At 42.2% G+C, this 22,619-nt stretch overlaps 1 protein-coding gene across 1 annotated transcript in view; it reads right to left on the minus strand.

Annotated features, from left to right (window-relative positions):
- The window catches only part of LOC138516801 (uncharacterized), a 98,639-nt gene that overhangs the window by 70,430 nt on the left and 5,590 nt on the right, over positions 1-22,619 (minus strand). The window contains exon 4 of the mRNA XM_069632209.1: positions 18,496-18,708. Coding sequence (XP_069488310.1) covers positions 18,496-18,708 — 213 coding nt within the window. The remainder of the gene's footprint in view (positions 1-18,495; positions 18,709-22,619) is intronic.

Genomic DNA, 22,619 nt, shown 5'->3' on the forward strand with positions numbered 1-22,619 from the left:
AGAGGCGGGGCTGAAGGAACAGGATTTGGACGGGTAACTCGAAGCGCGATCAGCAGAGAAAGAAAGATTGAATTACGGCAAGAGGCAGAAATGTACATAGAAGGAAATGATGAGACGGCAGCATTGGCCTCATTGTATGGGTACCGAAGAAGCAACGAGAGACAGGTAGTGTTGGAATGCATGCTGAAATTTTTGGTGGGAGAATGGAAAAAGTTACTTGACAAATTACCACCACAACGATTGTTAGATTTGAACCAATTAGCATGTTGTAGGATAAAAGATGAAGAAGTGAAGGAACATGTGAATAGACTTTTTGATCTTAAAAATGAGTTGGATAATGAATATGCCGAAATGTTTGCTGCACCTGGGTACAGGGGTTGGGATATTAGAAGAGAGGGGAGAGGGACGGTAGAATCATACATAGAGCGGAGACATTCAACGTCATCTGTACAGAAGGGCGAGAAGTTGAAAGTATGTATACGAGAAGCGGTAAAATGGGTATCAAATCCTAGTATTCCAACAATGGTTATACATGATATATTTGACGAATATTCCATGCCAATGAAAAGAAAAGCACTGCAATCGATGGCTGAACATTTGATGGAGAAGGATATAAAAAATAATAAGGCTAGCCCACCTGAGTTACTAGCAGTATACAGGAGAGCATTCGAGCGAAGTACAGGAGAAACGGACTTATCACTGGATTTAGGAATACTATTGAACTTAAGAGAAGGGGGAGGGATCGTGAGTGGGGCATTTCCAATGAGAGAGGTCCCGCCCACGTTTGTACCAAAAGTAGAGATACCTGCGACGGGTACAGTAGGAGCGCAGATAACACCAGCCCATTTCACCGCTCAGTATGTGCATGTCCCCTTTTCCAGGCAAGAGGTGAATACTATAAAACAGACGATTCCCGATTTAAGAAAGAATCCAGCAGGTTTCTACAAGGAAGTAGAGTCAACCCTGAGATCAGCAGTGCTTACTATGAGCGATATAGATTTGATTTTCCCAGTCATTTTGCCAGCAGATATATGGAAACAGATGAGGATGGTAGATGACGCAAGGGCTTTTGGCGCCACATGGGCGGAGTAACTTTTGGAGGACAAGAATAGGAAAGTAGGGGAAAATCCAGGAACCCGCATGGCAGACCTCCCAGAACGGATAACGCAGAGATTGAGGGAAATAATTCCAGAAAAAAGGATTCAGTGGGACAAATTAACTACATGTGTACAGGGCAAGGATGAGCCAGTAACGGATTATTTCAATAGATTTGAAGGAGTATTCACAGAGTTCAGTGGGCAGGATGTGAACACGGAGTCGGGGAAAAGGCTATTTGTTGATAAATATGTGAGGGGACTAATATCACCAATTCAAGATATGTTAATGACGTCGGAAAGTTCCTGGGCAGCAAAACCGGTGAGTGAGATATTACACATAGACCAGTATTACGAGAACAGGGTAAATGTGGCGAAAGAAAGAGAGGTGAAGGATAGAGTAAATTAAAAACAAGGGTGTTACTGCAGCAGGTCATTGGATACAATAGAGGTAGAGGAAACGCACAAGGCAGAGGAAATTTGAATAATATGCATGGGGTGTCATTGGGATTAAATCAATGTGCGTATTGTAAGGAGGAAGGACACTGGCGAGTGCAATGCCCATACCTACAGAATAGAGGTGGGTTTGGTCAGAGAAGGCCTCATCGAGGACATCAGGAGTCAAACGGCCCAAGCAGAAATAACATGCAGCATCAGCAGCAGGGATATACCAATGGAGCTACTCAAACCCAATCCTATGGTCAAAACCAAGCGCAACAGAACCAGGCATTGAACCAAAGTGTTTTGAACCAAAATCAGGGCAGGCAGGGCCAACAGAGAAATGATCAGATTGGAGGACATTGAGGGGGAAATGGGAATATTTTTGATACACAACCAAACACGTATTATAGCAGTAGCGGTGACTACACATCAGACAATGTGTTATTTTCGCGATAGGACAGCCCACGGCAGGGGTTGGAACCAGTGTTTATTCCCGTGAATCAGAGAGGACCCTACGTAGAAATGCGAGTCGGGAATAAGGAGCACTGTTTCCTTGTAGATACAGGGGCACAGAAGTGCTCGATAGACCACCACTTGGTTCCGGAGATACCACTGTCGGGGCAGAAGAATGTTTCTGTAGGGTTCGCAGGTACACCAGTAAATAACCCCATGTCCGAAGCTGTCCCAATTACAATAGGACCATTTACGGAACAGTGTCCATTTCTTTTGACAGAAAATTGTGGAGGGAACTTGCTAGGATTAAATTTGCTGAGAAAATTGGGGGCAGTCATACATTGCACGGCAGACGGGGTGTTCCTCACGATGTGGCCTCACGATGCACCAGTGATGGAATTTATGTCAAAAGAGTTGCCAGAAGAGCTAAGTAGAGTACCAACCTGTCTGTGGGCAATGCATGATAACGATGTAGGATGCTTGAAAATAGAGACAGCAAAAATAACTTTGAAAGAAGGTGTCACACTACCACAAATTCCCCAGTATAAAATTTCTGTTGAAGGTGAGAAGGGATTGAAAAGCATTGTTACTGACCTGGTGAGATTGGGGGTGGTAGAGGAAATTGCAGGTAGCATGTGCAACAGCCCGATTCTTCCAGTTTACAAGAAAGGAGGCAATGAGGTACCCTATCGTTTCATAATTGATCTGCGTGCATTAAACAAAGTGGTAGACCCACAATTCCCTTTGGTCCCAGATGTCACAACAATACTGACAATGATACCAGCCACTGCAGAATACTTTAGTGTAGTTGATTTGAAGAACGCATTCTTTAGCATTCCAGTGGATAAAAGCAGTAGATATCTGTTCGCGTTCACTCTAGGAGGTCGATCATTCACATTCACACGCATTCCACAAGGATACACAGAAAGCCCGAGCATTTACAGCAGAGCGCTAAAAGAGCAGCTAAACATGTTAGAATTACCCGAAGGTTGCGTACTCTTGCAGTACATAGATGACTTGTTATTAGCTGCTGACACGAAAGAGATCTGTAAAGAAAGTACTATATTACTATTGACACTTTTTTTTTTTTTTTTTTATAAATATTTTATTGATTTTATATTTTAGAAAAACAAACAACACACAACACAATACAACTGTTAATTATTTACAGAAACACAAAAGAAAATACGAAAAAACTCCCCCCACCCCCCATCAAGCCAGAGCCGGCTCCCTTGTATCCTCAGTCGGGGCACTGTCAGGTGGAACATTGTCCGTAGGCTCATCTTCCGAATTCTCAGATTCGTCCAAACCCTGTTGTGGGTTGGTCAGAGAGGCCACCAATTGTCGCCAGGCCAGCAAGGGCCCTATCTCCTCCTCGCCCCCTCTAGTGACCGCTTCAAACCATACCACGGATTCAGCCTCCGCCCACCTCATAAGGTCCGCCCACCATAATTCCACTCTCGGCCTGCTAGCCGATTTCCAGTTCATGGCGATCCTGCGTTTGGCCAGAACATATGCCAGGTCCCTCAGCTTACTCAGGTGCCTAAAGTGTCTGGGCCTGGGGAAGATCCCAAGCATACACGACCAGGCAGATCCCACGTCCAACACCACTCCCCCACCTGCGAGCTTCATCTTAACCTCCTCCCAAAATCTATACACTTCCGGGCAGGCCCAAAACATGTGTAGCAACCCAGCGTCCACCTCCCCACATCTGGGGCATTTTTGAGTGATCGAGCCTCCGAACCGTGCGATCTTCTGGGGAGTCAGGTAGGCCCTGTGAGTAATGTAGAACTGGAGTTGTTGGAGCCGTGCATTTCGGGACACCTTTTTATGATACCCCAGGACCCTTTCCCACTGACCCTCCATCATGAGTCCACCCATCTCCTCCTCCCATTCATGCCTCTGTTGGGGCAACTCTTTCCCGGCCTATTACTATTGACACACTTAGCGACCCATGGTCATAAGGCAAGTTTGAAGAAATTCCAGTATAATCAAAAGGAGGTGTCTGATTTGAGTTACCTACTTTCGAAAGAAGGGAGAAGATTAACACCAGAACGCATAGAAAGTACTTCTAGTATGCTTATTCCAAAAACTGAAAAAGGAGTGAGAGCTGTAATAGGCATGGCCTCTTATTGTCGGCAGTGGATCAGTAATTTTGCGTTCATTGTGAAGCCGATGATAATGTTGACTAAAAAGGATGCAGAGATGCCTTTACAGTGGGATGAGGAATGTCAGAAAGCGTTTGGACAATTGAAAGCTGCATTGTGTGCTGCGCCAGTTTTAGGCATTCCTAACTATAAAAAGATCTTTAGACTATTTGTGAGTGGGAGTGAAGGATGTGCATTGGCGGTTTTGACACAGGAACAAGGTGGAAGAAATAGGCCGTGCGGCTATTTTTCTTGCGCGTTGGACCCTGTAGCACGCGCACTACCACGATCTTTGTGATCTGTCGCAGCGGCTGCTGCGTCAGTGAAACAAACGGAAGGAATGGTATTGGGGCACACTTTAATTCTGATGGTGCCACATGCTATAGAAGTTATATTAAATAGGACACAGACGCAACACCTCACCTCAGCTAGAATGACAAGATATGAGCTCATCTTGTTTGCACCCCACATCCAAATTATGAGGTGTAGTGCATTGAATCCTGCAGAATGAATGCCACTGCCCATAGCAGAAATTGATGACAACGAATCACCACCCCATGATTGTTTAATGAACACTGAAGAAGAAACAAAGGGAAGGATTGATTTGAGTGATATCTCACAGAAAGAGCCAGATGGGGAGTTATTTTGTGATGGCTCTTGTTTTAAATTACCTGATGGCACATCAACGGCCGCATATGCAATTACTACCCTAAAGAGTGTTGTAGAATACAGAAGAATCCCTTACAATTCAGCGCAAGCCGCAGAAATAATAGCACTGACCCGAGCCTGTGAACTCTCTGAGAATTTGAACACGAATATTTATACTGACAGCCAGTACGCCTTTGGCGTGGTTCACAACTTTGGCCGACTTTGGGCTGAGAGGGGTTTCTTGACATCACATGGGGCCAGGATTTAGCATGGCCCTTTGATTGTGCGATTGTTGTCTGCACTCACGTTTCCAAAGCGCCTAGCTATAATGAAGTGCGAGGCGCATAAGAAAGTAACATGTAGAGTGGGAGAGGGTAACGCATTTGCAGACAGGATTGCGAAGCAAACAGCCACAGATTTGGGGAATAAAATTATGGCAGTACAGACTGAGGAAGTACCTTGTGTGATAGAGAATGGAGTTGCCACAGTCAAAGAAATGCAGGTTGAGGCCACGACCGAAGAGATTTAGGGGTGGGCTGAGGGCTCTGCTGAGTTAGATTTGGAAGGATGTTGGGTGGACAAGGAAACAAAGAACTGGATGCTGCCAAATTGTTACATGACTGCAATGGTTATAATGGTGCATAGCCCTACCCACATTTGCGCAAAGAAGATGGTACAGCATTTATCCACAGTATGGAAGAATGAGCACATAAAAAAGAATGCAGAAAGACTAGTGCAGAATTGTATTACGTGCCTGCAACACAATGTAGGCAAGGGAACGTGACTCCAGCAGGTAGTTTCAGCCCTCCCTCCATGCCATTTGAGGTGGTCCATTTTGATTTCATAGAAATGGAAAGGTGCCTGAACTACAAATATGTGTTAGTGGTAATTTGTGCATTCAGCAAGTGGGTGGGGTCATATACTTTAAAAGACTGTACTGCCATGTCCACAGCAAAAGTAATGTTAAAAGAGTATTTCTGCCAGTTTGGGTTGCCCTGTGTCCTGTGGTCAGACAACGGCCCCCACTTTGTGGGTGCAGTAGTGCTACAGATCTGTGCAGGTCTGCAGATAGAGAAAAGATTCCACAGTTCCAGGCATCCCAGTTCTGCCGGGCTTGTGGAGAGACATAACAGAATCTTGAAGTCAAAGATAGCAAAAATTTGCGCTGGGAGTTGGGTGGATGCATTACCCCTAGCGCTGTTGTGTATGCGCACGTCTGTGCAGGCTACGACTGGGCTCTCCCTCTATGAGATTATAATGGGGGACCAGCAAATGTATGGTGCGCACCACAGCCCAAAAGATTATGTGAGTTTGAGCATCCTATGTTAAGCACGTACTGTGGGCTTCTAATACAAAAGTTGCGTTTGATTCGTCAGCAGGTGCAGGAGGCGTTACCAGTGCGATATACCGGACCGGGGCACTCGCTGGAGCCTGGAAGCTGGGTCTTGATTAAAAACTTCGAACGGAAGACAGCATTAGCACCCAGGTGGCGCGGCCCCTATCAAGTACTTTTGGCAACGCAAACGGCCATATGAGTAGACAGACGGAAGGCATGGATCCATGCAACACATACAAAAAGATTCCCAGGACTGCTGACAACTTCCGACGACCAGAGAAAGGAAACGGTCCCGGAAACTAAAGAAACTGTTGCCAGTCCAATGCCACAGCATCAGCCTGAGCGAGATGTGAAAGTTGAAACAAAGCGCAAGCGAGAAGTGAAACTCGAAACAGAGCCTGAGGAGGCTGCCAGTAAGGGGAAAGGGCGAAAAGTGCCCCAACGGTGCTCAACAGAAACAACATCACTGCCGAGCAACACAAACCCTGGATGGCAAACACAAGCAGAAACAACGCGTGTACCCCTTTGGCGCCCACCAGTTTCTGCAAATGCACCAAAGCCAAAAAAGAAACTACATTATTACCACGGCGCTCATCGCTACCCATTATTGTTCCACAGGCTGACTCTGAGCCTAATACTGGAAATGCAACGGCACTATTCACGGATCATACAATACCAGGAGTGAATCGGTATAATTTGCGGCCTCGACAGGCAAAGTGATCCACAGATCTTTGGTGCTTTTCTTTTTGCCTTTGGTTCCACTCACGGATGGAGTAGGAGCCAGGGGCATAGAGGAGAGAAGTGTGAGAATTGTGCAAGTCGGACAATTCAAGACTCACGGCTCCTCAGTGCACTTATAAAAGTACATGTGTCAGGAGCCAGAGCAGGACAAGCTGGACGCACATAAGTACTAAGGCTGATAGAGTACATGTGTCCTAAGCCAGAGCGGGACAAGCTGGATGCACATAGTACTCTATCAATAAATAACTGTTCAGAAATTGTCTGAGCAGTGGGATAAAGAACAACTAATCTTGCTCGATTTGGATAAATGATCTAGGCTGTGAAAAGGCTGGCAGAATTGAACTGTGGCATTTTTCGTTGAACTTTTCTGGCATCAAGAACGAGAGACATTTGCGACAAACTTTGCCAGCAAGAAGAAGGACGATGAAGAACAAGTCAAGACCGGTTTCAGCTTCCTCCTGCATCCCTGCTGAAAAGATGATAGTTTTAGAGACTGTAAATTTAGGGAAAAAGCATGGTAAAAGGAATAAGGTACTGATTTGGTCATTGGTCCTGTGTTTCTTAAGTATGATAGTACCAACAATAACAGCTATTACAGTATGGTTCCTGGAGTACGTACACCCATTAGAAACACTTTTGCCAAAAGCAGCTACTGAAAGCCCGGTTCATGTAATCACTTGTACTTTGCCCCCAATGGAAGAGAGACATAGAGAAGGATATGGCAACAATACATTGTTGCTCATCATGAACATGACCCATGCGGTTTTAAAGAAAAAGGTTTGCTGAGTTTGCGCCCATTTACCACAGCATGGTGGGAAAGGGATAGGCTGGTATGTACAACCGTTGCCATTGATTTATTCATGTGCGGTAACATTAAGTGCAATGTTCTTTGGAAAATGGAACAAGAGTAATACGGGTCAGCTAGATGAGACCAATATGAATGAATTAGAGGAAGTGATCATGAGACCTGTTGGTTGTTCCATATTCCAAAAAGCTCGCGTGTTTGCACTAGAACCCATGAGAAAGAATACACAAAAGATAACAAGACTAGATAGATTACATAGGCAAAATAGACCAACCCCGCCAGCAGAAAAAACATCAGTAATGACATTTCGAATGAGGGATGAATGGAACAAAGATGCTGTGCCCCCTGCCTATACAGTGGATCACAGCCCCAAAACTGCTCCCCTATGTCTACAGAAAAAGGGTTCCTATAAAGAAGGAACGTTTAGCAACTGCCTGAACACAGTTGTTTTAAAACACAAAATAGAACCTGTGTACGTAGGAGACCCTGTTTACTTTATATGTGGAGAAAAAGCATATCCATGGTTACCTAGGAACTGGGGAGGAACATGCTATCTAGGTCTACTGTTTCCAGGAGTGTTCCTCTTGGAGACAGCAGAAGTAGCCAAACGAACAAAAGGTAGAACTCAAAGGAGTAGCGAAGATGGAATGATAGCAATGGATATAGCCAAATCATTTATACCGTTCTTGTCCCAAATAGAAAATTCTTACAATATAAGAAAACTGTCTGGAATATTACAAAAACAATAGATTCCACAACGGATATTTTATTGAATATGACGTTAGAAGACTAATGCACTTCAAAACAGAATGGCTCTCGATATCATATTAGTTGATTGTGGGGGAGTTTGCAAACTCGTAAAAACTGCATGCTGTGTGTATATAGATGACTACTCCCCTATGATATTTAAAGCAATCCGGAAATTACATGTCATAAGTTCCAGACTCTCTACTAAACAAGGGGGTTGGGGGATAGGATCCTGGTTTTGGGGATTATTGCGGTCTTGGGGATGGAAGTTAATTTCGATACTAATGATGGTACTTGGGATATTCATAACATGCTGCTGTTGCATACAATGCTTACCAATAGTCTGCACTGAAATAACTGATGGATGTACTAAGGGATGTATGCACATGGTGTCGAGAGGAAAACAAACGCGAAATAACAGAGACACTGAGGAAACAAAAACAGTAAAACAATTCATGGCGATAGACATTAATGATGAAGATGGTTCAGACATAGATACCCCAGACTTATCCTCATTGGAGGAGGATACAATGAATAAATAAGATGTTTGGCATACGGCCAAAGGGAGGGTTTGTCAATCTGGAAAAATTAATACCCTTCATTTGAATGATAGACGTAACTTGATGGCTGTGGGCCAACCGTCTTATGCACCGAATTATAGAAATATAAACTGCTATGCTTGACCAATGAGCGGCCATTTTAAATGTAGCAAGAATCGCCATTTTGCTTGTTAACCATTGCTCATTGCTTTCTGTCTAAAATCTGCTTTGCAGCTTGCAATTCTTGCGGATTCTGCTTACTCTGCTCAACTTTTAACATTGTTGTCTGAATATGAAAGGACAAGGTTGCGGGACTGAAGAGTTTGTTGAAACTCCTCATGAGTAGCCCAGAGAGGAATGCCCACGCTCCCTCTCTGTAGCCTTGGGAGAGAGCTGCAGGGCATTTAATCACTTCACAGCTGCCAGCCAGTCTCGTACGATGGTAGAATATGTTAGGATAAAACAGCTAAAGAGTTATGCTCTTCCTACGGCCCCCCTTTATAAAACCCTTTAGAACGTGTCAGCTCCCAGGACACGAATAGTACCTCATAGATAGCAAAGCTTGGAATGTGGCTCTTCCCCCGTGTGCAGCTTGCTCCAAGAACAGAACCATCGTGTTCTGTTCAACAACTAAAAGATGCCTCCGCACTTTCTAATTGCACATTGTTACTAGAATAGACATCGAAAGTGTCATAATCGTCATACTTGTCAGATATGTCCATCGTCATCCCAAGTTCAAAGGAACTTAATAAAGAGGAGTGTTAAACATGACATTGCTGATTGTATTATATGCTTTTTGTATATATGTAACTGCTCTCTTGCGTCCCTCGAGGTCTAGGAAACTCACGTCGCGGGGCGTGAGATCAGAATTGGCCAATTCATACTATTTTTTGCTTGCAATAAACCCTAGCATTGGGAATTTGAACATTGTGTCTGGCACATCTTTTGTGTATGGTTATTGCCTTGTTTCCATAGCACGAGGGACCCATAGGGGCCCCTTTCACTGCGGCTGACCAGTGCGCACACAAAGAGAGGTTCCAAGGCTCCCGGCCATTGTGAATACCTGACTGTTCGCCAGGGCAGGTCAGATGCGGCCCCGATTGTGGATAGACTGTGAACGGAAGCTCTCAGATCAAACTAGACAACTGAGTATTGGTTGCGTGATTCTCAAGGGAGGGAAATTTAAAAGATGGTAATGGGTGTAAGGGTAAAGGTGAAAGAATAGTGGGGAATAAATTTAGGGCCTAGGGCTCGTGTGAGTGTAACTGGTAGGCTTTTTTCTTCTCTTTCCTTTATATGGCCATTAGGTTGTGAATATAGAAGTAACGGAATACGGGAAGAGTACGGGAAGCTAGCTCCAAAAGGGGGTGGAAGGCAGCGCTGCATAGCATTGTCTCGAGCAGTGCAGGAAATAAGTGGCGATAAAATCGAAAAAAACATAGGAGCCTTGTGTAGTGAATAGACTCAGGAGATATTAGCAAATTCTCTGTCTTGTGAGCATAACTCTTTTAGAGGGAAGCCTGAAGGGGCTCAGGGAAGGGGGCAGGGAGAGTGAGTGGGAGAAGACTATGATAGTGTGAACCAGGATAGAGCGGGAGTACAGCTAGAAACAAAGCGATTCTATGTTATATGTTGATTGTTCTCAAAGTTAATTATGTTGGTGTGTCCAAAAAGTATATGTGTAACTGTTATATATCAAAGTAGTATAAAATGTGTTTTTTGTTTATGCGGAGTTGAGGAGGTGTAAGTGAAAAGTATTTTTTGAAGTAGTATAAGCTAAATAGAAGTATTTCTCAAATATATTTTTGATGCACAACACGTACACGAGTGAACCCAAAAGTAAAGAGGGGAGCCATGGGGGGAAATACACCATTAACCCATATTTGCCCGTACCTCCCCCTGTACAGTGAGAAGATTTGGACACTGCTGCAAAAGAAGCTGCATATTTTAACATTCCCCAAGTAGTAGAATGTGTAGTAAAGACACCCACACAAGACGACAAGGAAGAAGGGTATGGTGCCACACCCATAATTCAAATAATAGAGTTACAGAAACGCACCTCATCAGATGAGCAGGAAATATGGACAAAGAGAGGGTGCAAACAATCACCCACAGACCTCCTCTGGCATCAGGAAATGACAGGGAAAGTAGTAATGCTGCTAGAGTTCTTTCAAATTGCATTCCAACAGCGTCACTTCCCTGCAAACGTAACACGTGGAAGCAAATATTCAAGAGGTCTGGTTTGTCCCCAATTTGCAGGAACACTTAACAAAATTCATGATAGAGTGCATGACATGCCAAACATATAGTTCAGGTATGACCCTCTGAACGCTGCGAGAAACACTGCCACGCTGATCATAGCCATTCCAAGGATTACTCATTGACTATGCCGATATGGGAGAACGGGGCCAGATATCTCATAGTTGTAGTGTGCCCCTTTTCACGCTTGGTAGAAGCAGGACCAGAAGCCAGGTGCACAGCAACATTCCTGGTGAGGGAGGTGTTCCCCAGGTGGGGGGTTTGTGAGGTAATATGTTGAGACAATGGCACTCACTTTGTAAATTACCTCTTCAAAGAAGTAACCACATTGCTGGGTGTTAAACACAAACTTTCCTCGATTCATCACCTGCAAGTGAATAGGATTGTAGAGAAGATAAACGGCCTCCTTAAGATCAGATTATCAAAACTATGCCACTCCCTGAAAAAGAATTGGTTGTATTGCTTGGCCCAAAAATTATCTGGAAAAGGCAAAACCAGAAATCCAACCTCGACTATTTCTATTTTTCAGATGAATTGCATGTTCGTGTCCAGTCTCTCAATGTGATCGATAAAGAAGAGAGTGACCATAACCTCATAAAACTGATAATCAGTTTGGGTGATAAAACATGCGAATACTGGGAACATAAAGTCTCAGAAGAATCCCGTAGAATTTGTCTGTGTCTTGAAAACAAAGGACACTAAACCAAGCCTTTTCAGCGGACCTAACCAAATCGAATATCAACACCTTCTAAAGCAACATAAGGAAACTAATAAAGGTTCCCAGCGTCAAACCTTTCAATGGACCCTTTCATTTGGTTTGAACATCTTGAAACGCAAACTTAAGATGAGAATGGAGATTCGACGTTGCTCAAGAGTTCCGATTACTGTCTACATCTTGCAAAAGAAAAAATAAAGCAGTCCTACAAAAATTGGTTAAAAGTACACAGAGCACACCTCTTTCAACAAGATGCAGAGGCCATGATGTCCAAATTGGCAAACAAACTTTACTGCAAGAATGGTGAAATGAGTGAATTATCCTTTCAAGATCTAAACCAGTGGGACCTAAAATTTGAGAAATCTGATATCCTAGAGATTATCACAAAACTAAGTCTATCTAGAGCCCCAGGACCAGACGGTTTGACCAATTTTACCTTGAAGCAAAATCCTGTGGAGTGGGCTGAATTTTGTCATCAACTTTTCACAAAGGTTGCTTCTACTGCCACAAAACCAACTTCGTGGAAAAGTGCAATCATTGTGCCCATCTTTAAAAGGAGCAACCGTGTACATCCAAGTCAATACCACCCAATTGCCTTATTAGATGTTTTGGGTAAGATCTACACAATGCTTTTGGAGCGCGATCTGCAGAGGTGGCCTTGGTCTAGCAGGCATATAGACATCAGACAAACTGGGTTTATAAAGGGTGTGGGCTGTAGCCTGAACCTCCTGATAATCAACCTGTTAAAAATGGACAATATGCAAACTGGTGGAAAAGTCTGTATTGCTTTTATAGATCTATCACATGCCTTTGATAGTATCAACCGCCACTTATTATGGAACAAGCTGTTGAAATAGAATTGTCTAGCAAGTCTATTTTTAGCCATCAATGACCTCCGCACAAATACAAACATTTGAATTAGACTTGACAAGATGGGAAGGCTTTCAACCACCATTCAAACCTTTTGTGGGGTCAAACAAGGCTGCTGCTATAATCTTTAACCTATTCTTGTCAGATGTCGAACAAAGTCTAAAGGAATCCACCTCATTTCCTCCTAAAATCAACGGTTTCCATATTGGTCATATGATATATACCGTTTAAACGCTCTCGAAAAATATGTCAAACAAAACGCCCTTGCAGTAAATATCACCAAATCCGAGATTATAGTGCTACAAAAGTTACAGAGATCTTATACTCAAAGTCGACAACATTTTCGGGTGACAAAACATTGGCAACCACATCACAAATTAAATATCTGGGAACTATTTTCAACTCAAACATTAATGATTGCCCTTGGGTTAATAACATCAAAATGAAATGTAAGAAATTGGCAATTCAAGCCGCCTGGCTCAACAAAAAATATGGTGCATTTTCAATCTTACCAGTTTTATTATTCTACAAACAAAAAGCTGTTCCTGCTCTCATGTATGGCACAGAAAGTGCCTTGGAATGTTCCTCCGAGATATGGAACAGTCTGGAAAACATGTTTTGGTCATGGGTTCTTTGTCTTCCAAATGGTACCTGACAGCTTGCATTAGCTACGAGCTTAGCTTGACTTCACTCAATGCAAGAGTTTGTTGGCTCACGCTTAATCTCTATCAAAATGTGTCAATGGCCTTGTTATGCCCACAATTCGAGATACTGAATCAAGCAAATAAAATGAAGACCTCATCTGTTCTTTCAATGTGGGTTGAGCGTTCCAAAGAAATTTTTGTGGATCTGGGCACTGATCTGATCACCCTGCAGACTATTCCTAATTACATTAAGAAAAAACTGTGGAGGCAGGATTGGATTCTAACAGGTGAACAATGTTGCAAACATCGAATAATGAAAAATGTGCGAATGCAAAAAAGAGGTGTAAACGAAATTCAGGACTATCTAGTAAAGTTTCCAGATCAACACCGAAAGAAACTTTATATGAAATTTCGGTTGAACCTTTTCCAGTCCAGAGAACGTACAAACTTATGGGTGAATGATGCTCCTTCTACGGAACTATGTAGACTGTGCAACGATTCTGGACGAAACACTTAAACATAAAATAATGTTGTGTAGTGCATTATCTACTGAACGGTCAAACCACTTATGGAACTTTATTAGGTCAAGACCATCGTTAAGCTTAGAAGACTGGTGGCAAGTTCGTTTCGATGAAACTGATCGAAAATTGACGAAAGCGTTAACATTTTGTTGGGAAACAATCAATGTACTGAGCCTATTTACCTAGCCTTGTATTTCACGGATTGGATCAAAACAGATGAAGTCTTCTGGACATACTATGGTTGGCTTGTAATTTCTTTGGGATGGTCTTTATAAATTTATATATTTTTCTTTCTTTTAAAGGTTTGTAATAAACCAAATAAAAACAAAAAAAATAGGTTATTTATAACGCGTTTAATACCCAGAGGTTTCTAAGAGCAGACCCGTGGATCAAACCTGTTTTGCTCCATGTCGTCTTGTTTCCAAGGTGAGTATGTTACCCCTGAGCTATCCTCCAGAGACTTCCACCTCTGCTCCAGAGACTTCCACTTCTGCTCCGCTGGTGGCTGCCTGCTTTGCTTCCCCTAGAATCTGCCTTGGTTACTGGGCCCAGATGAAATGTGGCTCTGACCAGTTAAGGTTTGGAAAATGAATGGATAAAATCTGTCTTGAAATAAAAGGACTACAGTCCGATGGCTGGCGGTGAAGAAGCTATTATGAATGAAGTTTTGTGCTGTTTCAGAGAGGCATAGGCAGAATTGTTCCAGCTGCCTGACTGCCAGTATCATGGGGATCTAGTAAAGGTGCGATATAAAGCAGAGTCACAGCAATAGGAAACAAGTGTGAAAAACATTAGAAAAAGAGGCCCTTCATGCTTCGTGCTTTTGCTTTTAGGCATTTGTAGAGAAAGGACTGTCTTTGATCTTGTCCTGTTCTGGATATACTGTTGTGTATTTTCTGCCTTGCTTCAGATGTCCAACAAGTTTATGCTTTGCAGGTGTGCTTAGCATGCCTATTTATGAAAGTTATATTTACAAGTCAAGCACATGCCGTGGTGGAACACCATTGAGCTGACTGTGCTCTGGCCCCCTCACGCCTCCCTTGTTTTGTGCAAACCTTTCTCGTACTTGGTCCTTGGTGGACTCCTAGAGCCAGGCCTGGCTTCCAGGCTCGGCCCTGGCTCGGCCCTACCCATGAAATCGCTGGGCTCCCCCACCTCTAGAAGTCTCCTGAACCACCTGGCTGCTGACTCAGGAAGAGAGAGGTCAAGGCGAATCAGTATCTGGGTGTCAGCTGCATATGAATAGCAGAGAAAGCCATTGGAGAAAATTAGTTTTGCCAGAGGTTGAATATACACATTGAACAGCACTGGTGAGATGGCAGACCCTTGAGGAACACCACAAGTGAGAGCCATAGGCTTAGAACGAAAAAGTGGAAGAGAGAGAGTTTGACAGCGATCAGAGAGAAAAGAAGAAAACCAAGTTAATACGGTACCAGAGCGGTCAGCCCCTGTCAGACGGTCGAGCAAGATGGAATGGTAGGCCATGTCAAAGGCGGCAGAGAAGTCAAACAACAGAAGAGCACCAATGCCATCTGGATTATAAATCCATGCCAGATCATCCACAGCGGAGACCAGCACACTCAGTTCTGCATCTTGGTGAAACCCAGACTGTGACTGAAAAAATAAGTATTTTTCAAGACAGGAACTAAGCAGTGGACAGACCAAAGATTCTAAGAGCTTCATTAAGAATGGAAGAAGAAAAATGGGCTGGAAGTTGGTAGGAATAAGAGGGCCAAGGATGTTTTTTTCAGCAAGGAGATTACTGTAACATGTATAAGAGAGGCTGGAATTGTTCCACTTTGACAGGAGGCATTCATTGCTTCCCTGAGCAAAGGTGCCATTTATGGCAGGATGTCCTTAAGAATTCCAAGTGGGATAGCGTCCATAGAGGACGTAGATTTCCATTTGGAAACAGACACTATGCTATCCTCAGTAGGTGATATAGGGAACAATGACCATAGAGTCATAGAGGCCGAGATGACTGCTGCTTTAGAAGTTGCGTCCTGGCTCCAGACGAATGGAAACCGGAACAGATTATATCAATCTTCTCGACAAAATAGACCAAAAGGGAGTCACACAGAGTCTTGGAAAGCAGGATGGAATCAAGTGTACAAGAAGATAGTGAACACACAGTTTTGAACAGCACTTTAGAGTGGTTAATAGATGCTTCTATGTCCAATGAAAAATAGTCTGCTTTGGGCATGGAAATAGCTTCATGGTAAGCAGCAGAGACTTGCTGAAGGGACTTTTTATTAGCTGTATCTTAGCTAGGATGCCATTGAAACCGAATTTGCCTGTGTTGAGGGTGGAGAGCATGTAGATCATCAGAGAATCAGGGCACAGACGGACAAGCTTTTGGTTTGAAATATTTTGAGAGGAGCCAGGAAATCGGCCTCTCTCACAAAGGTGCCTAAATCCACCAAACTGGGGTCAACATGCCACACTTTTATCTGGTCAATAATGTACTACTTTAACACTGAGTGCCAGCCCTGGGCTGTAATTGGGGCACCAGTATGATGTGTGTTAAGTCCTAAGAAAATGGACAATAAAATGGTCAGACCAGAAGATTGGGAGAGCAGGATATACAGAGACCTCAGACACATGTGCACATAATAGGCCCATCGTGTTTCCTAGGCCATAAGTGGGCAATTTATCTGTTGAAAAAGCACTAATCCATTCTTAATCACCATCAAGATAAGTGATAGATAAATTCCGGACTACAACTCGTAGGTAAATAATCATTGAATTATTTCAGCGTTTGCCCCTCAGAGATATCAAGCAAAGGAAATCCAATAGGGCACAAGAAAAAAACTAAGACAAGGACCCTTTGTAATTAGGAGAACCACTATGAATGTCATGATATTATTTTTATGATGATGGCCGTGCCGAAACTGTCGGTCGGCTGCTAGATCAAGAAAAGCATCACAAAAGATTGGATCCTAGCCGGGGAGGGGAATACATGGCCAGCAAGTGAATACAAAGATTAGAGAACACTGAAAAGCGAACGAGCAGCATCTGCATATGGTGATTCAGTGTTCACAATGAGCCAGTGAAGCGAGAGTGGATACACGTAGCATCACACCAATGAATATGAGGTTTACGATGAACAAGGTGCAAGATCTTGAAATTAAGGGGCAATAGCTGAACTAGGGAAAGATCTTGAAATTAAGGGGCAATAGTTGGACTAGGGCAGGGTCCGAAGTATTACACAACCAAGTTTCTGTCACATACACAAAATCAGGGCTGTAATCCGATAACACATCTTTACACTGTCTAGCTTGCGCCACTAGTGAGAGTGCATTAAAAAGCAAACACTTCATAAAAGATCAGGTATATATGAAATAGAGCTAATATTATCAATATCAGAAAAGCCATTAATGACTATAGTAGCAGGTGGGGCGAGTAGTAACAACTGCTTGCGCAAAAGCATTGTATATGCATTACTCACAGTGTTGGCTCCCGGGACATAAATGATGAATAAAGGAGTCAGGCCGTGGGGTTAGTGAATAGAGAAGACATACAATGATAGGTTTAAAATTAAATGTCATCGTACATATAAAGAGGAGATTTAGAGAAATTTAGCAAACGGATTTACAAATACAATTAGAACAAGTTAAAACAAACAGACTGGCAAATATATCTAAAAATAGTGGGAAAACTACACATGCTTCAAACACCATGATACTTGCTAATGCTGTGCATTCAGGACTTACGCTACATGAATGCTGAATAAAGGAGTCAGGTGACCTGCAATGCGAGGGCATGGAGATAGTGAGCAAAGAAGAAGTTCACTCCCGTCAGAAGTCAGAAATTAATACACAAATAAATCCAAAACCAACAAAGAGGTTTAAATGAAATGTTACTGTACATACAAATAGGACATTTAGGTAAAGGATGCACAAAAACAATTAAAACACGTTAACAGACAGACTGGCAAATATAGCTAAAAATAGCGTGAAAATCACATGTGCTTCACACACCATGATACTTACTATTGCAATTTTCTAATCTTAAGCTACTCTGACTGCTTACCTGTGTTCCATCTAGGGTCTACTATTCAAAACCGAGTAATGAATGCAAATTTCTTACTGTGTATATATGTGTGAACCATTACTTACCTAAAGCCGAGTATTGTGTTCAGTATTGCTTTAGAGTATAGATGAATAACCACAGTTGTATATAACAACAGTGTACAAGTGTTTCCTTGACTGCAAGTGTGCTCTGATTTTTTTACTTACCTGAAGCCCATCTGTACAAACTCTACTGTTTACAATGCATAATGCAATCACTATTCCTAAACCAGCGATCGCAATATGCATATGTTCTTTTGTAATCCTCCTGTATGTGATTAAATAAATATGATAGAAGAACTTGTGTAGAGGTTTTTGTCCATAAGAACAACAGAAACACTGTCTCGTGGTTGTCAATTAAGCTCTTATATAATAAATGACATGTAACAGACATAAATACAGGAAACGAACATTTAAGAAACTAGGAATCGTTATTGTACGTAGAAGGCAAGGAAATATACTCACGTTTTTTCTCAAGTGTGCTACTGCTTCCGAAAGTGAGCGGGTTTACAACCCGACAGTAGTAATCTACGTCATCATCTGCTAGGACTCTGGTGATGGTGAGAGTGAAGTCAAAGATAGATCCACTACTCATTTGACAGTTTATTTTTACCCCTTTGCCAAGAGTCACAGATAAGGAATCCGGAGTCTGAGTCGCAACAATCGCTCCATTGAGTCCTGGAGATGGAAAACATATAGGATTAAGTTAAAAAAATAATATGCACACAATAGACAACACAGACAGTCCTCTCTACGATTTAAGGCAGCATTTCCTGAACACATCTGACCTTGAAGAAATGCAGCTAACACACAGGCAACCACAGTGAAGCGAGCCATATTTTCTCTAACGACTGTAGCCCAGAACTGGAAAAACCACACTGATGCATAGCTGCCGGTGCAGGTGTATGCACACAGAATTAAGTAATAGGAGGAAGGTTACCGTGATTCAGCCTTGTGTGCTGGCAGGCTGTCTGTCAATGCATGGACAGATCAGGGCATACCGCGTGAGAGGAGGTAAACCTCTTGTGAGGATTTTGTATCGGAGAATGAATCAGTATGCAATAGGTGGGAGACAGGCTGCAGAACATTTACCTATCAGAGAAAATAATTATACATTTGCTTTTGTAAAAAAGCGTCTTTTCTTACACACATTAATACAGCTGAGTAATAAGGATAGAGCACACAATAGGAACATGTGGGTATGAGGTGTTGCGCATAGAACAGTGCAGCACTAGAAGTCACACTATACAGTTAGGTTAAGACACTTATGTTAGATTGCTCATAGGCAGGGGTGGACTGGGAGCCAAATGAGGCCCTGGAAATAATTATCAAAGTGGCCCCATATTACACATTTTCAGCAAGCCCAACCATTTTCCTATGTGAAAATTTGGAAATTAAATAGGTTAACAGACAAAAGAGGCCCAGGCTGCAGAGGCCTACAGGGAAATCTCTAGATTTCCATATAGACCAGTCCACCCCTGATCACCCACGCACATTCTGGGTAAAGTACCAAAACTGGGATTGGAGATAAATGTCCAAGGTAACCAATTAAACCAATAGACCACCTGCCCCCTTCTGTGGCAGCGTATTCAGAGTTGTACATTCTCTCTGTTTGTAGAGCACATATACCAAGAGGTTCAATGATGAATTATGATGTAATAACCTTGTGCTAAAAATCTTGCAAATCAAACATGCTAGAATAGTGGAAATGTGCTTCGTGTCCATAACCCCCAACTAGGCCTGCTATGCAGACTGAGCACTCCTTAACAGTGCGGATTATGTGTATTTATTGGACATAAGGACAACAGCTTTCACCCACAAAATGTGTTATTGTTATGCACAGCCAATATTTAACCATATAAGGAAACTATACTAAACACACAATGGCAAAGTCAATAGTTGTAACAGATGTAGAGACATTAGTTTGATTGATGTCACTCGCTAGGTTTTTTTTTATAAGCGGTCAACCGCTTCCTCCAAAACAGGATATGGGAAGATTCATCTGTGGATTAATTTACAAAAATAAATAAGACCCCAAATATATTGTTCAAACATAAAAACATACATTAGAGTCTATGGGGTGAAAATACAGCCCCAGAGTGACAGAGATGGAGAGGCCAATGCGATGCCCTGTTGTGAAAGTGAAGCTGGCCAATGTGGAGTTCCATTGAAATATAAAAGCCAGTACAAAACAGTGATTTTCGATTTAAGGCCTACTTCATTTTTTAGTTAAACTTGTTCAGTTACTTACCGGTTGGATTTTTGTGGTGCATTAGTGTGTGATATTGAGCTGCTTATGCTGGTGTAATGTTTTATAAATGATTGAGTAAATAAATGTATATTATTTTACTAAGAAACCTTGAGGAAGTGTTTACTTGAATCACTGTATTGGTTGGTCATTTGTGTAACTTGTTCTACTGCTCACTTAAACCCTTGAGATAAGTCTGCGGGCTCAGCCATCGCTACCACTTTACTATGAAGTACAGGCTTGTACCAAAGGTGAAATTGTGCTTACACTTGTAGTACTAATTACCTGTAGTGTTCCGAAAGGGTACTGCAGGTGATTCTGCCTAACACGCTCATCGGCCCAACCATGACAATTCACCCTATAATGAATCTGGCTTCAATGTGCGCCACTTGCTTTCTGGTGACATCACTTTAAAATTTTACAGCATATCCTGCAGCTTGTCTCTGCATATCGTTGTTCTTATCGACAGGTAAACGTCAACTTTGCATCTGCTCACATTTCATCCTGTTGCTAGGGTGTTACAAGCCTGATCTATTCATTTGCAGAAAAATGTGCTAATTATGCAATGTGCTAATAATGCATTTTCAATGAAATAATGATTAACACAATCCGTTTTTCGTTATGTAATGGTCAGAAATCAATTTAATCATAATGTATCATCCGATTATGATTGGAATCCTATCCCCAAGTGTTCTCATATTTTACAATCTATTGCCAGCACAAAACCAAGGAATTACCCTTACATTTCCTGTTTTACCATGTCATTTTCTGGAACTCCCATCATATGAAAATGATTGCTATCATCTATCATCCACCATGGAAGATTTCCAACCGGCTTGGGAATGCCAACAGGTTTTCACATTTGAGGAGCACACATGAATAGATTCTGCATACAAGTTAATACAAAGTCAAATTTTATTAAAAGGGCTCTCACTATAAACAGGGATTTTTTGGGGTTTCTACCAAGGTGGCTGTGACAAAATGACGTCTGGTCTGCAAGAACACAAGGAAAGGTAGACTCTGAACTGCATAATAGCCACCGCACCTCTACAAACTAACAGTGATCCCAATCATAAAGGTACAATGGGCATAGCTAAGAGATATATATCCTTCTCCTTTTGCGATACTGTTAGCCAAGGGATGGCTACACTTCCCCGAAAAAGCAATAGTACAACAGTTTGAAAATAAAAAACTGTCCATTGAAGGTTTAATAAATAATATGTATACATTAATAAAATACATCAATTTTATAATTATTAAAAACTGTGTCAACAACCCATCCCTATAAAAGAATACACAAGATGCAGAATAGGTATGTGTAGAAGCTCTCTGGAAAATTAGGCATGGAGGAAAACAGGCAGGAAATCCAAAAAGATATATCTTGATGTTAAAAGGTGCAAAAGGGCTTTAATCATTGTCTAGATCCACAAAGGCAGACCAGGAGAAGAGATTCACTTGAAAATACCTGATTCCAATGTTAGACGGTTCAACGATTTGTGAGGTGATAGCAGTAGTCTATAAAATGATAAAATAGAAGACTTCTAATAAAACAAAAGAAATGAAATTAAATAAACCAAAACACCTGCACAAACCCACCCACGTAAAGAAACACATAAACAAAACTCAAGTGTAGAATAGCACACTGGATAGATGAGAAGGGGTGTTCAGGTACTAAATTGCCATAATGTCAGTGTTCAAGAACGTGTCTTGTAAGACAAACGCAGAGATGGGGAGCTTATACATTAGTACAGTCCAAATCGTGGAACAGGGGGACAACATCTCTTCATTGAATCTTATTTCATGACCATGGGGGTTTGTAAAGTATTGAGTAGTTTATCTGTGCGCTTTCTTGCAGTCTTGTGGGGGGTTCACATCACACTGGTTCAGCAACTAGTAGATACTGAGTTGGCATTGAGATGGGGCTCAGTTTGGAACAAGTAAGCATTTGAGCCAACGCCGTTTGATAGGTTACAAAGGGTTCCAGTTGGCAGTTGATTCGTGTTAAATGGATTCTTCTGCTGGGTCAAGTCCTGAGTGACAAGATAGCTTCCAGCTGTTCAATTGTGTGGTTGAGTCGGGTCGAATCTAGGTTCTGTTGGATTGATGCAAATGAAACATGCTACAATAGTGGTAATGCGATTCGCGTTCATAACCCCCATTTAAGCCTGCTATGGAGACTGAGCACTCCTTAACAGTACGGATCATATGTATTTTTTGGGCATAGGGACAACAGCTTTCACCCACAAAATGGATTATTGTTCTGCACAGCCAAATGTAACCATATAAGGAAACTATACTAAATTGCAAAGTCAATAGTTTTAACTGATGCACAGACAAGTTT

This window comes from Ambystoma mexicanum, chromosome 6q (assembly GCF_040938575.1).
Source record: "Ambystoma mexicanum isolate Mex_15411 chromosome 6q, UKY_AmexF1_1, whole genome shotgun sequence".
Classification (NCBI taxonomy): Eukaryota; Metazoa; Chordata; class Amphibia; order Caudata; family Ambystomatidae; genus Ambystoma; species Ambystoma mexicanum.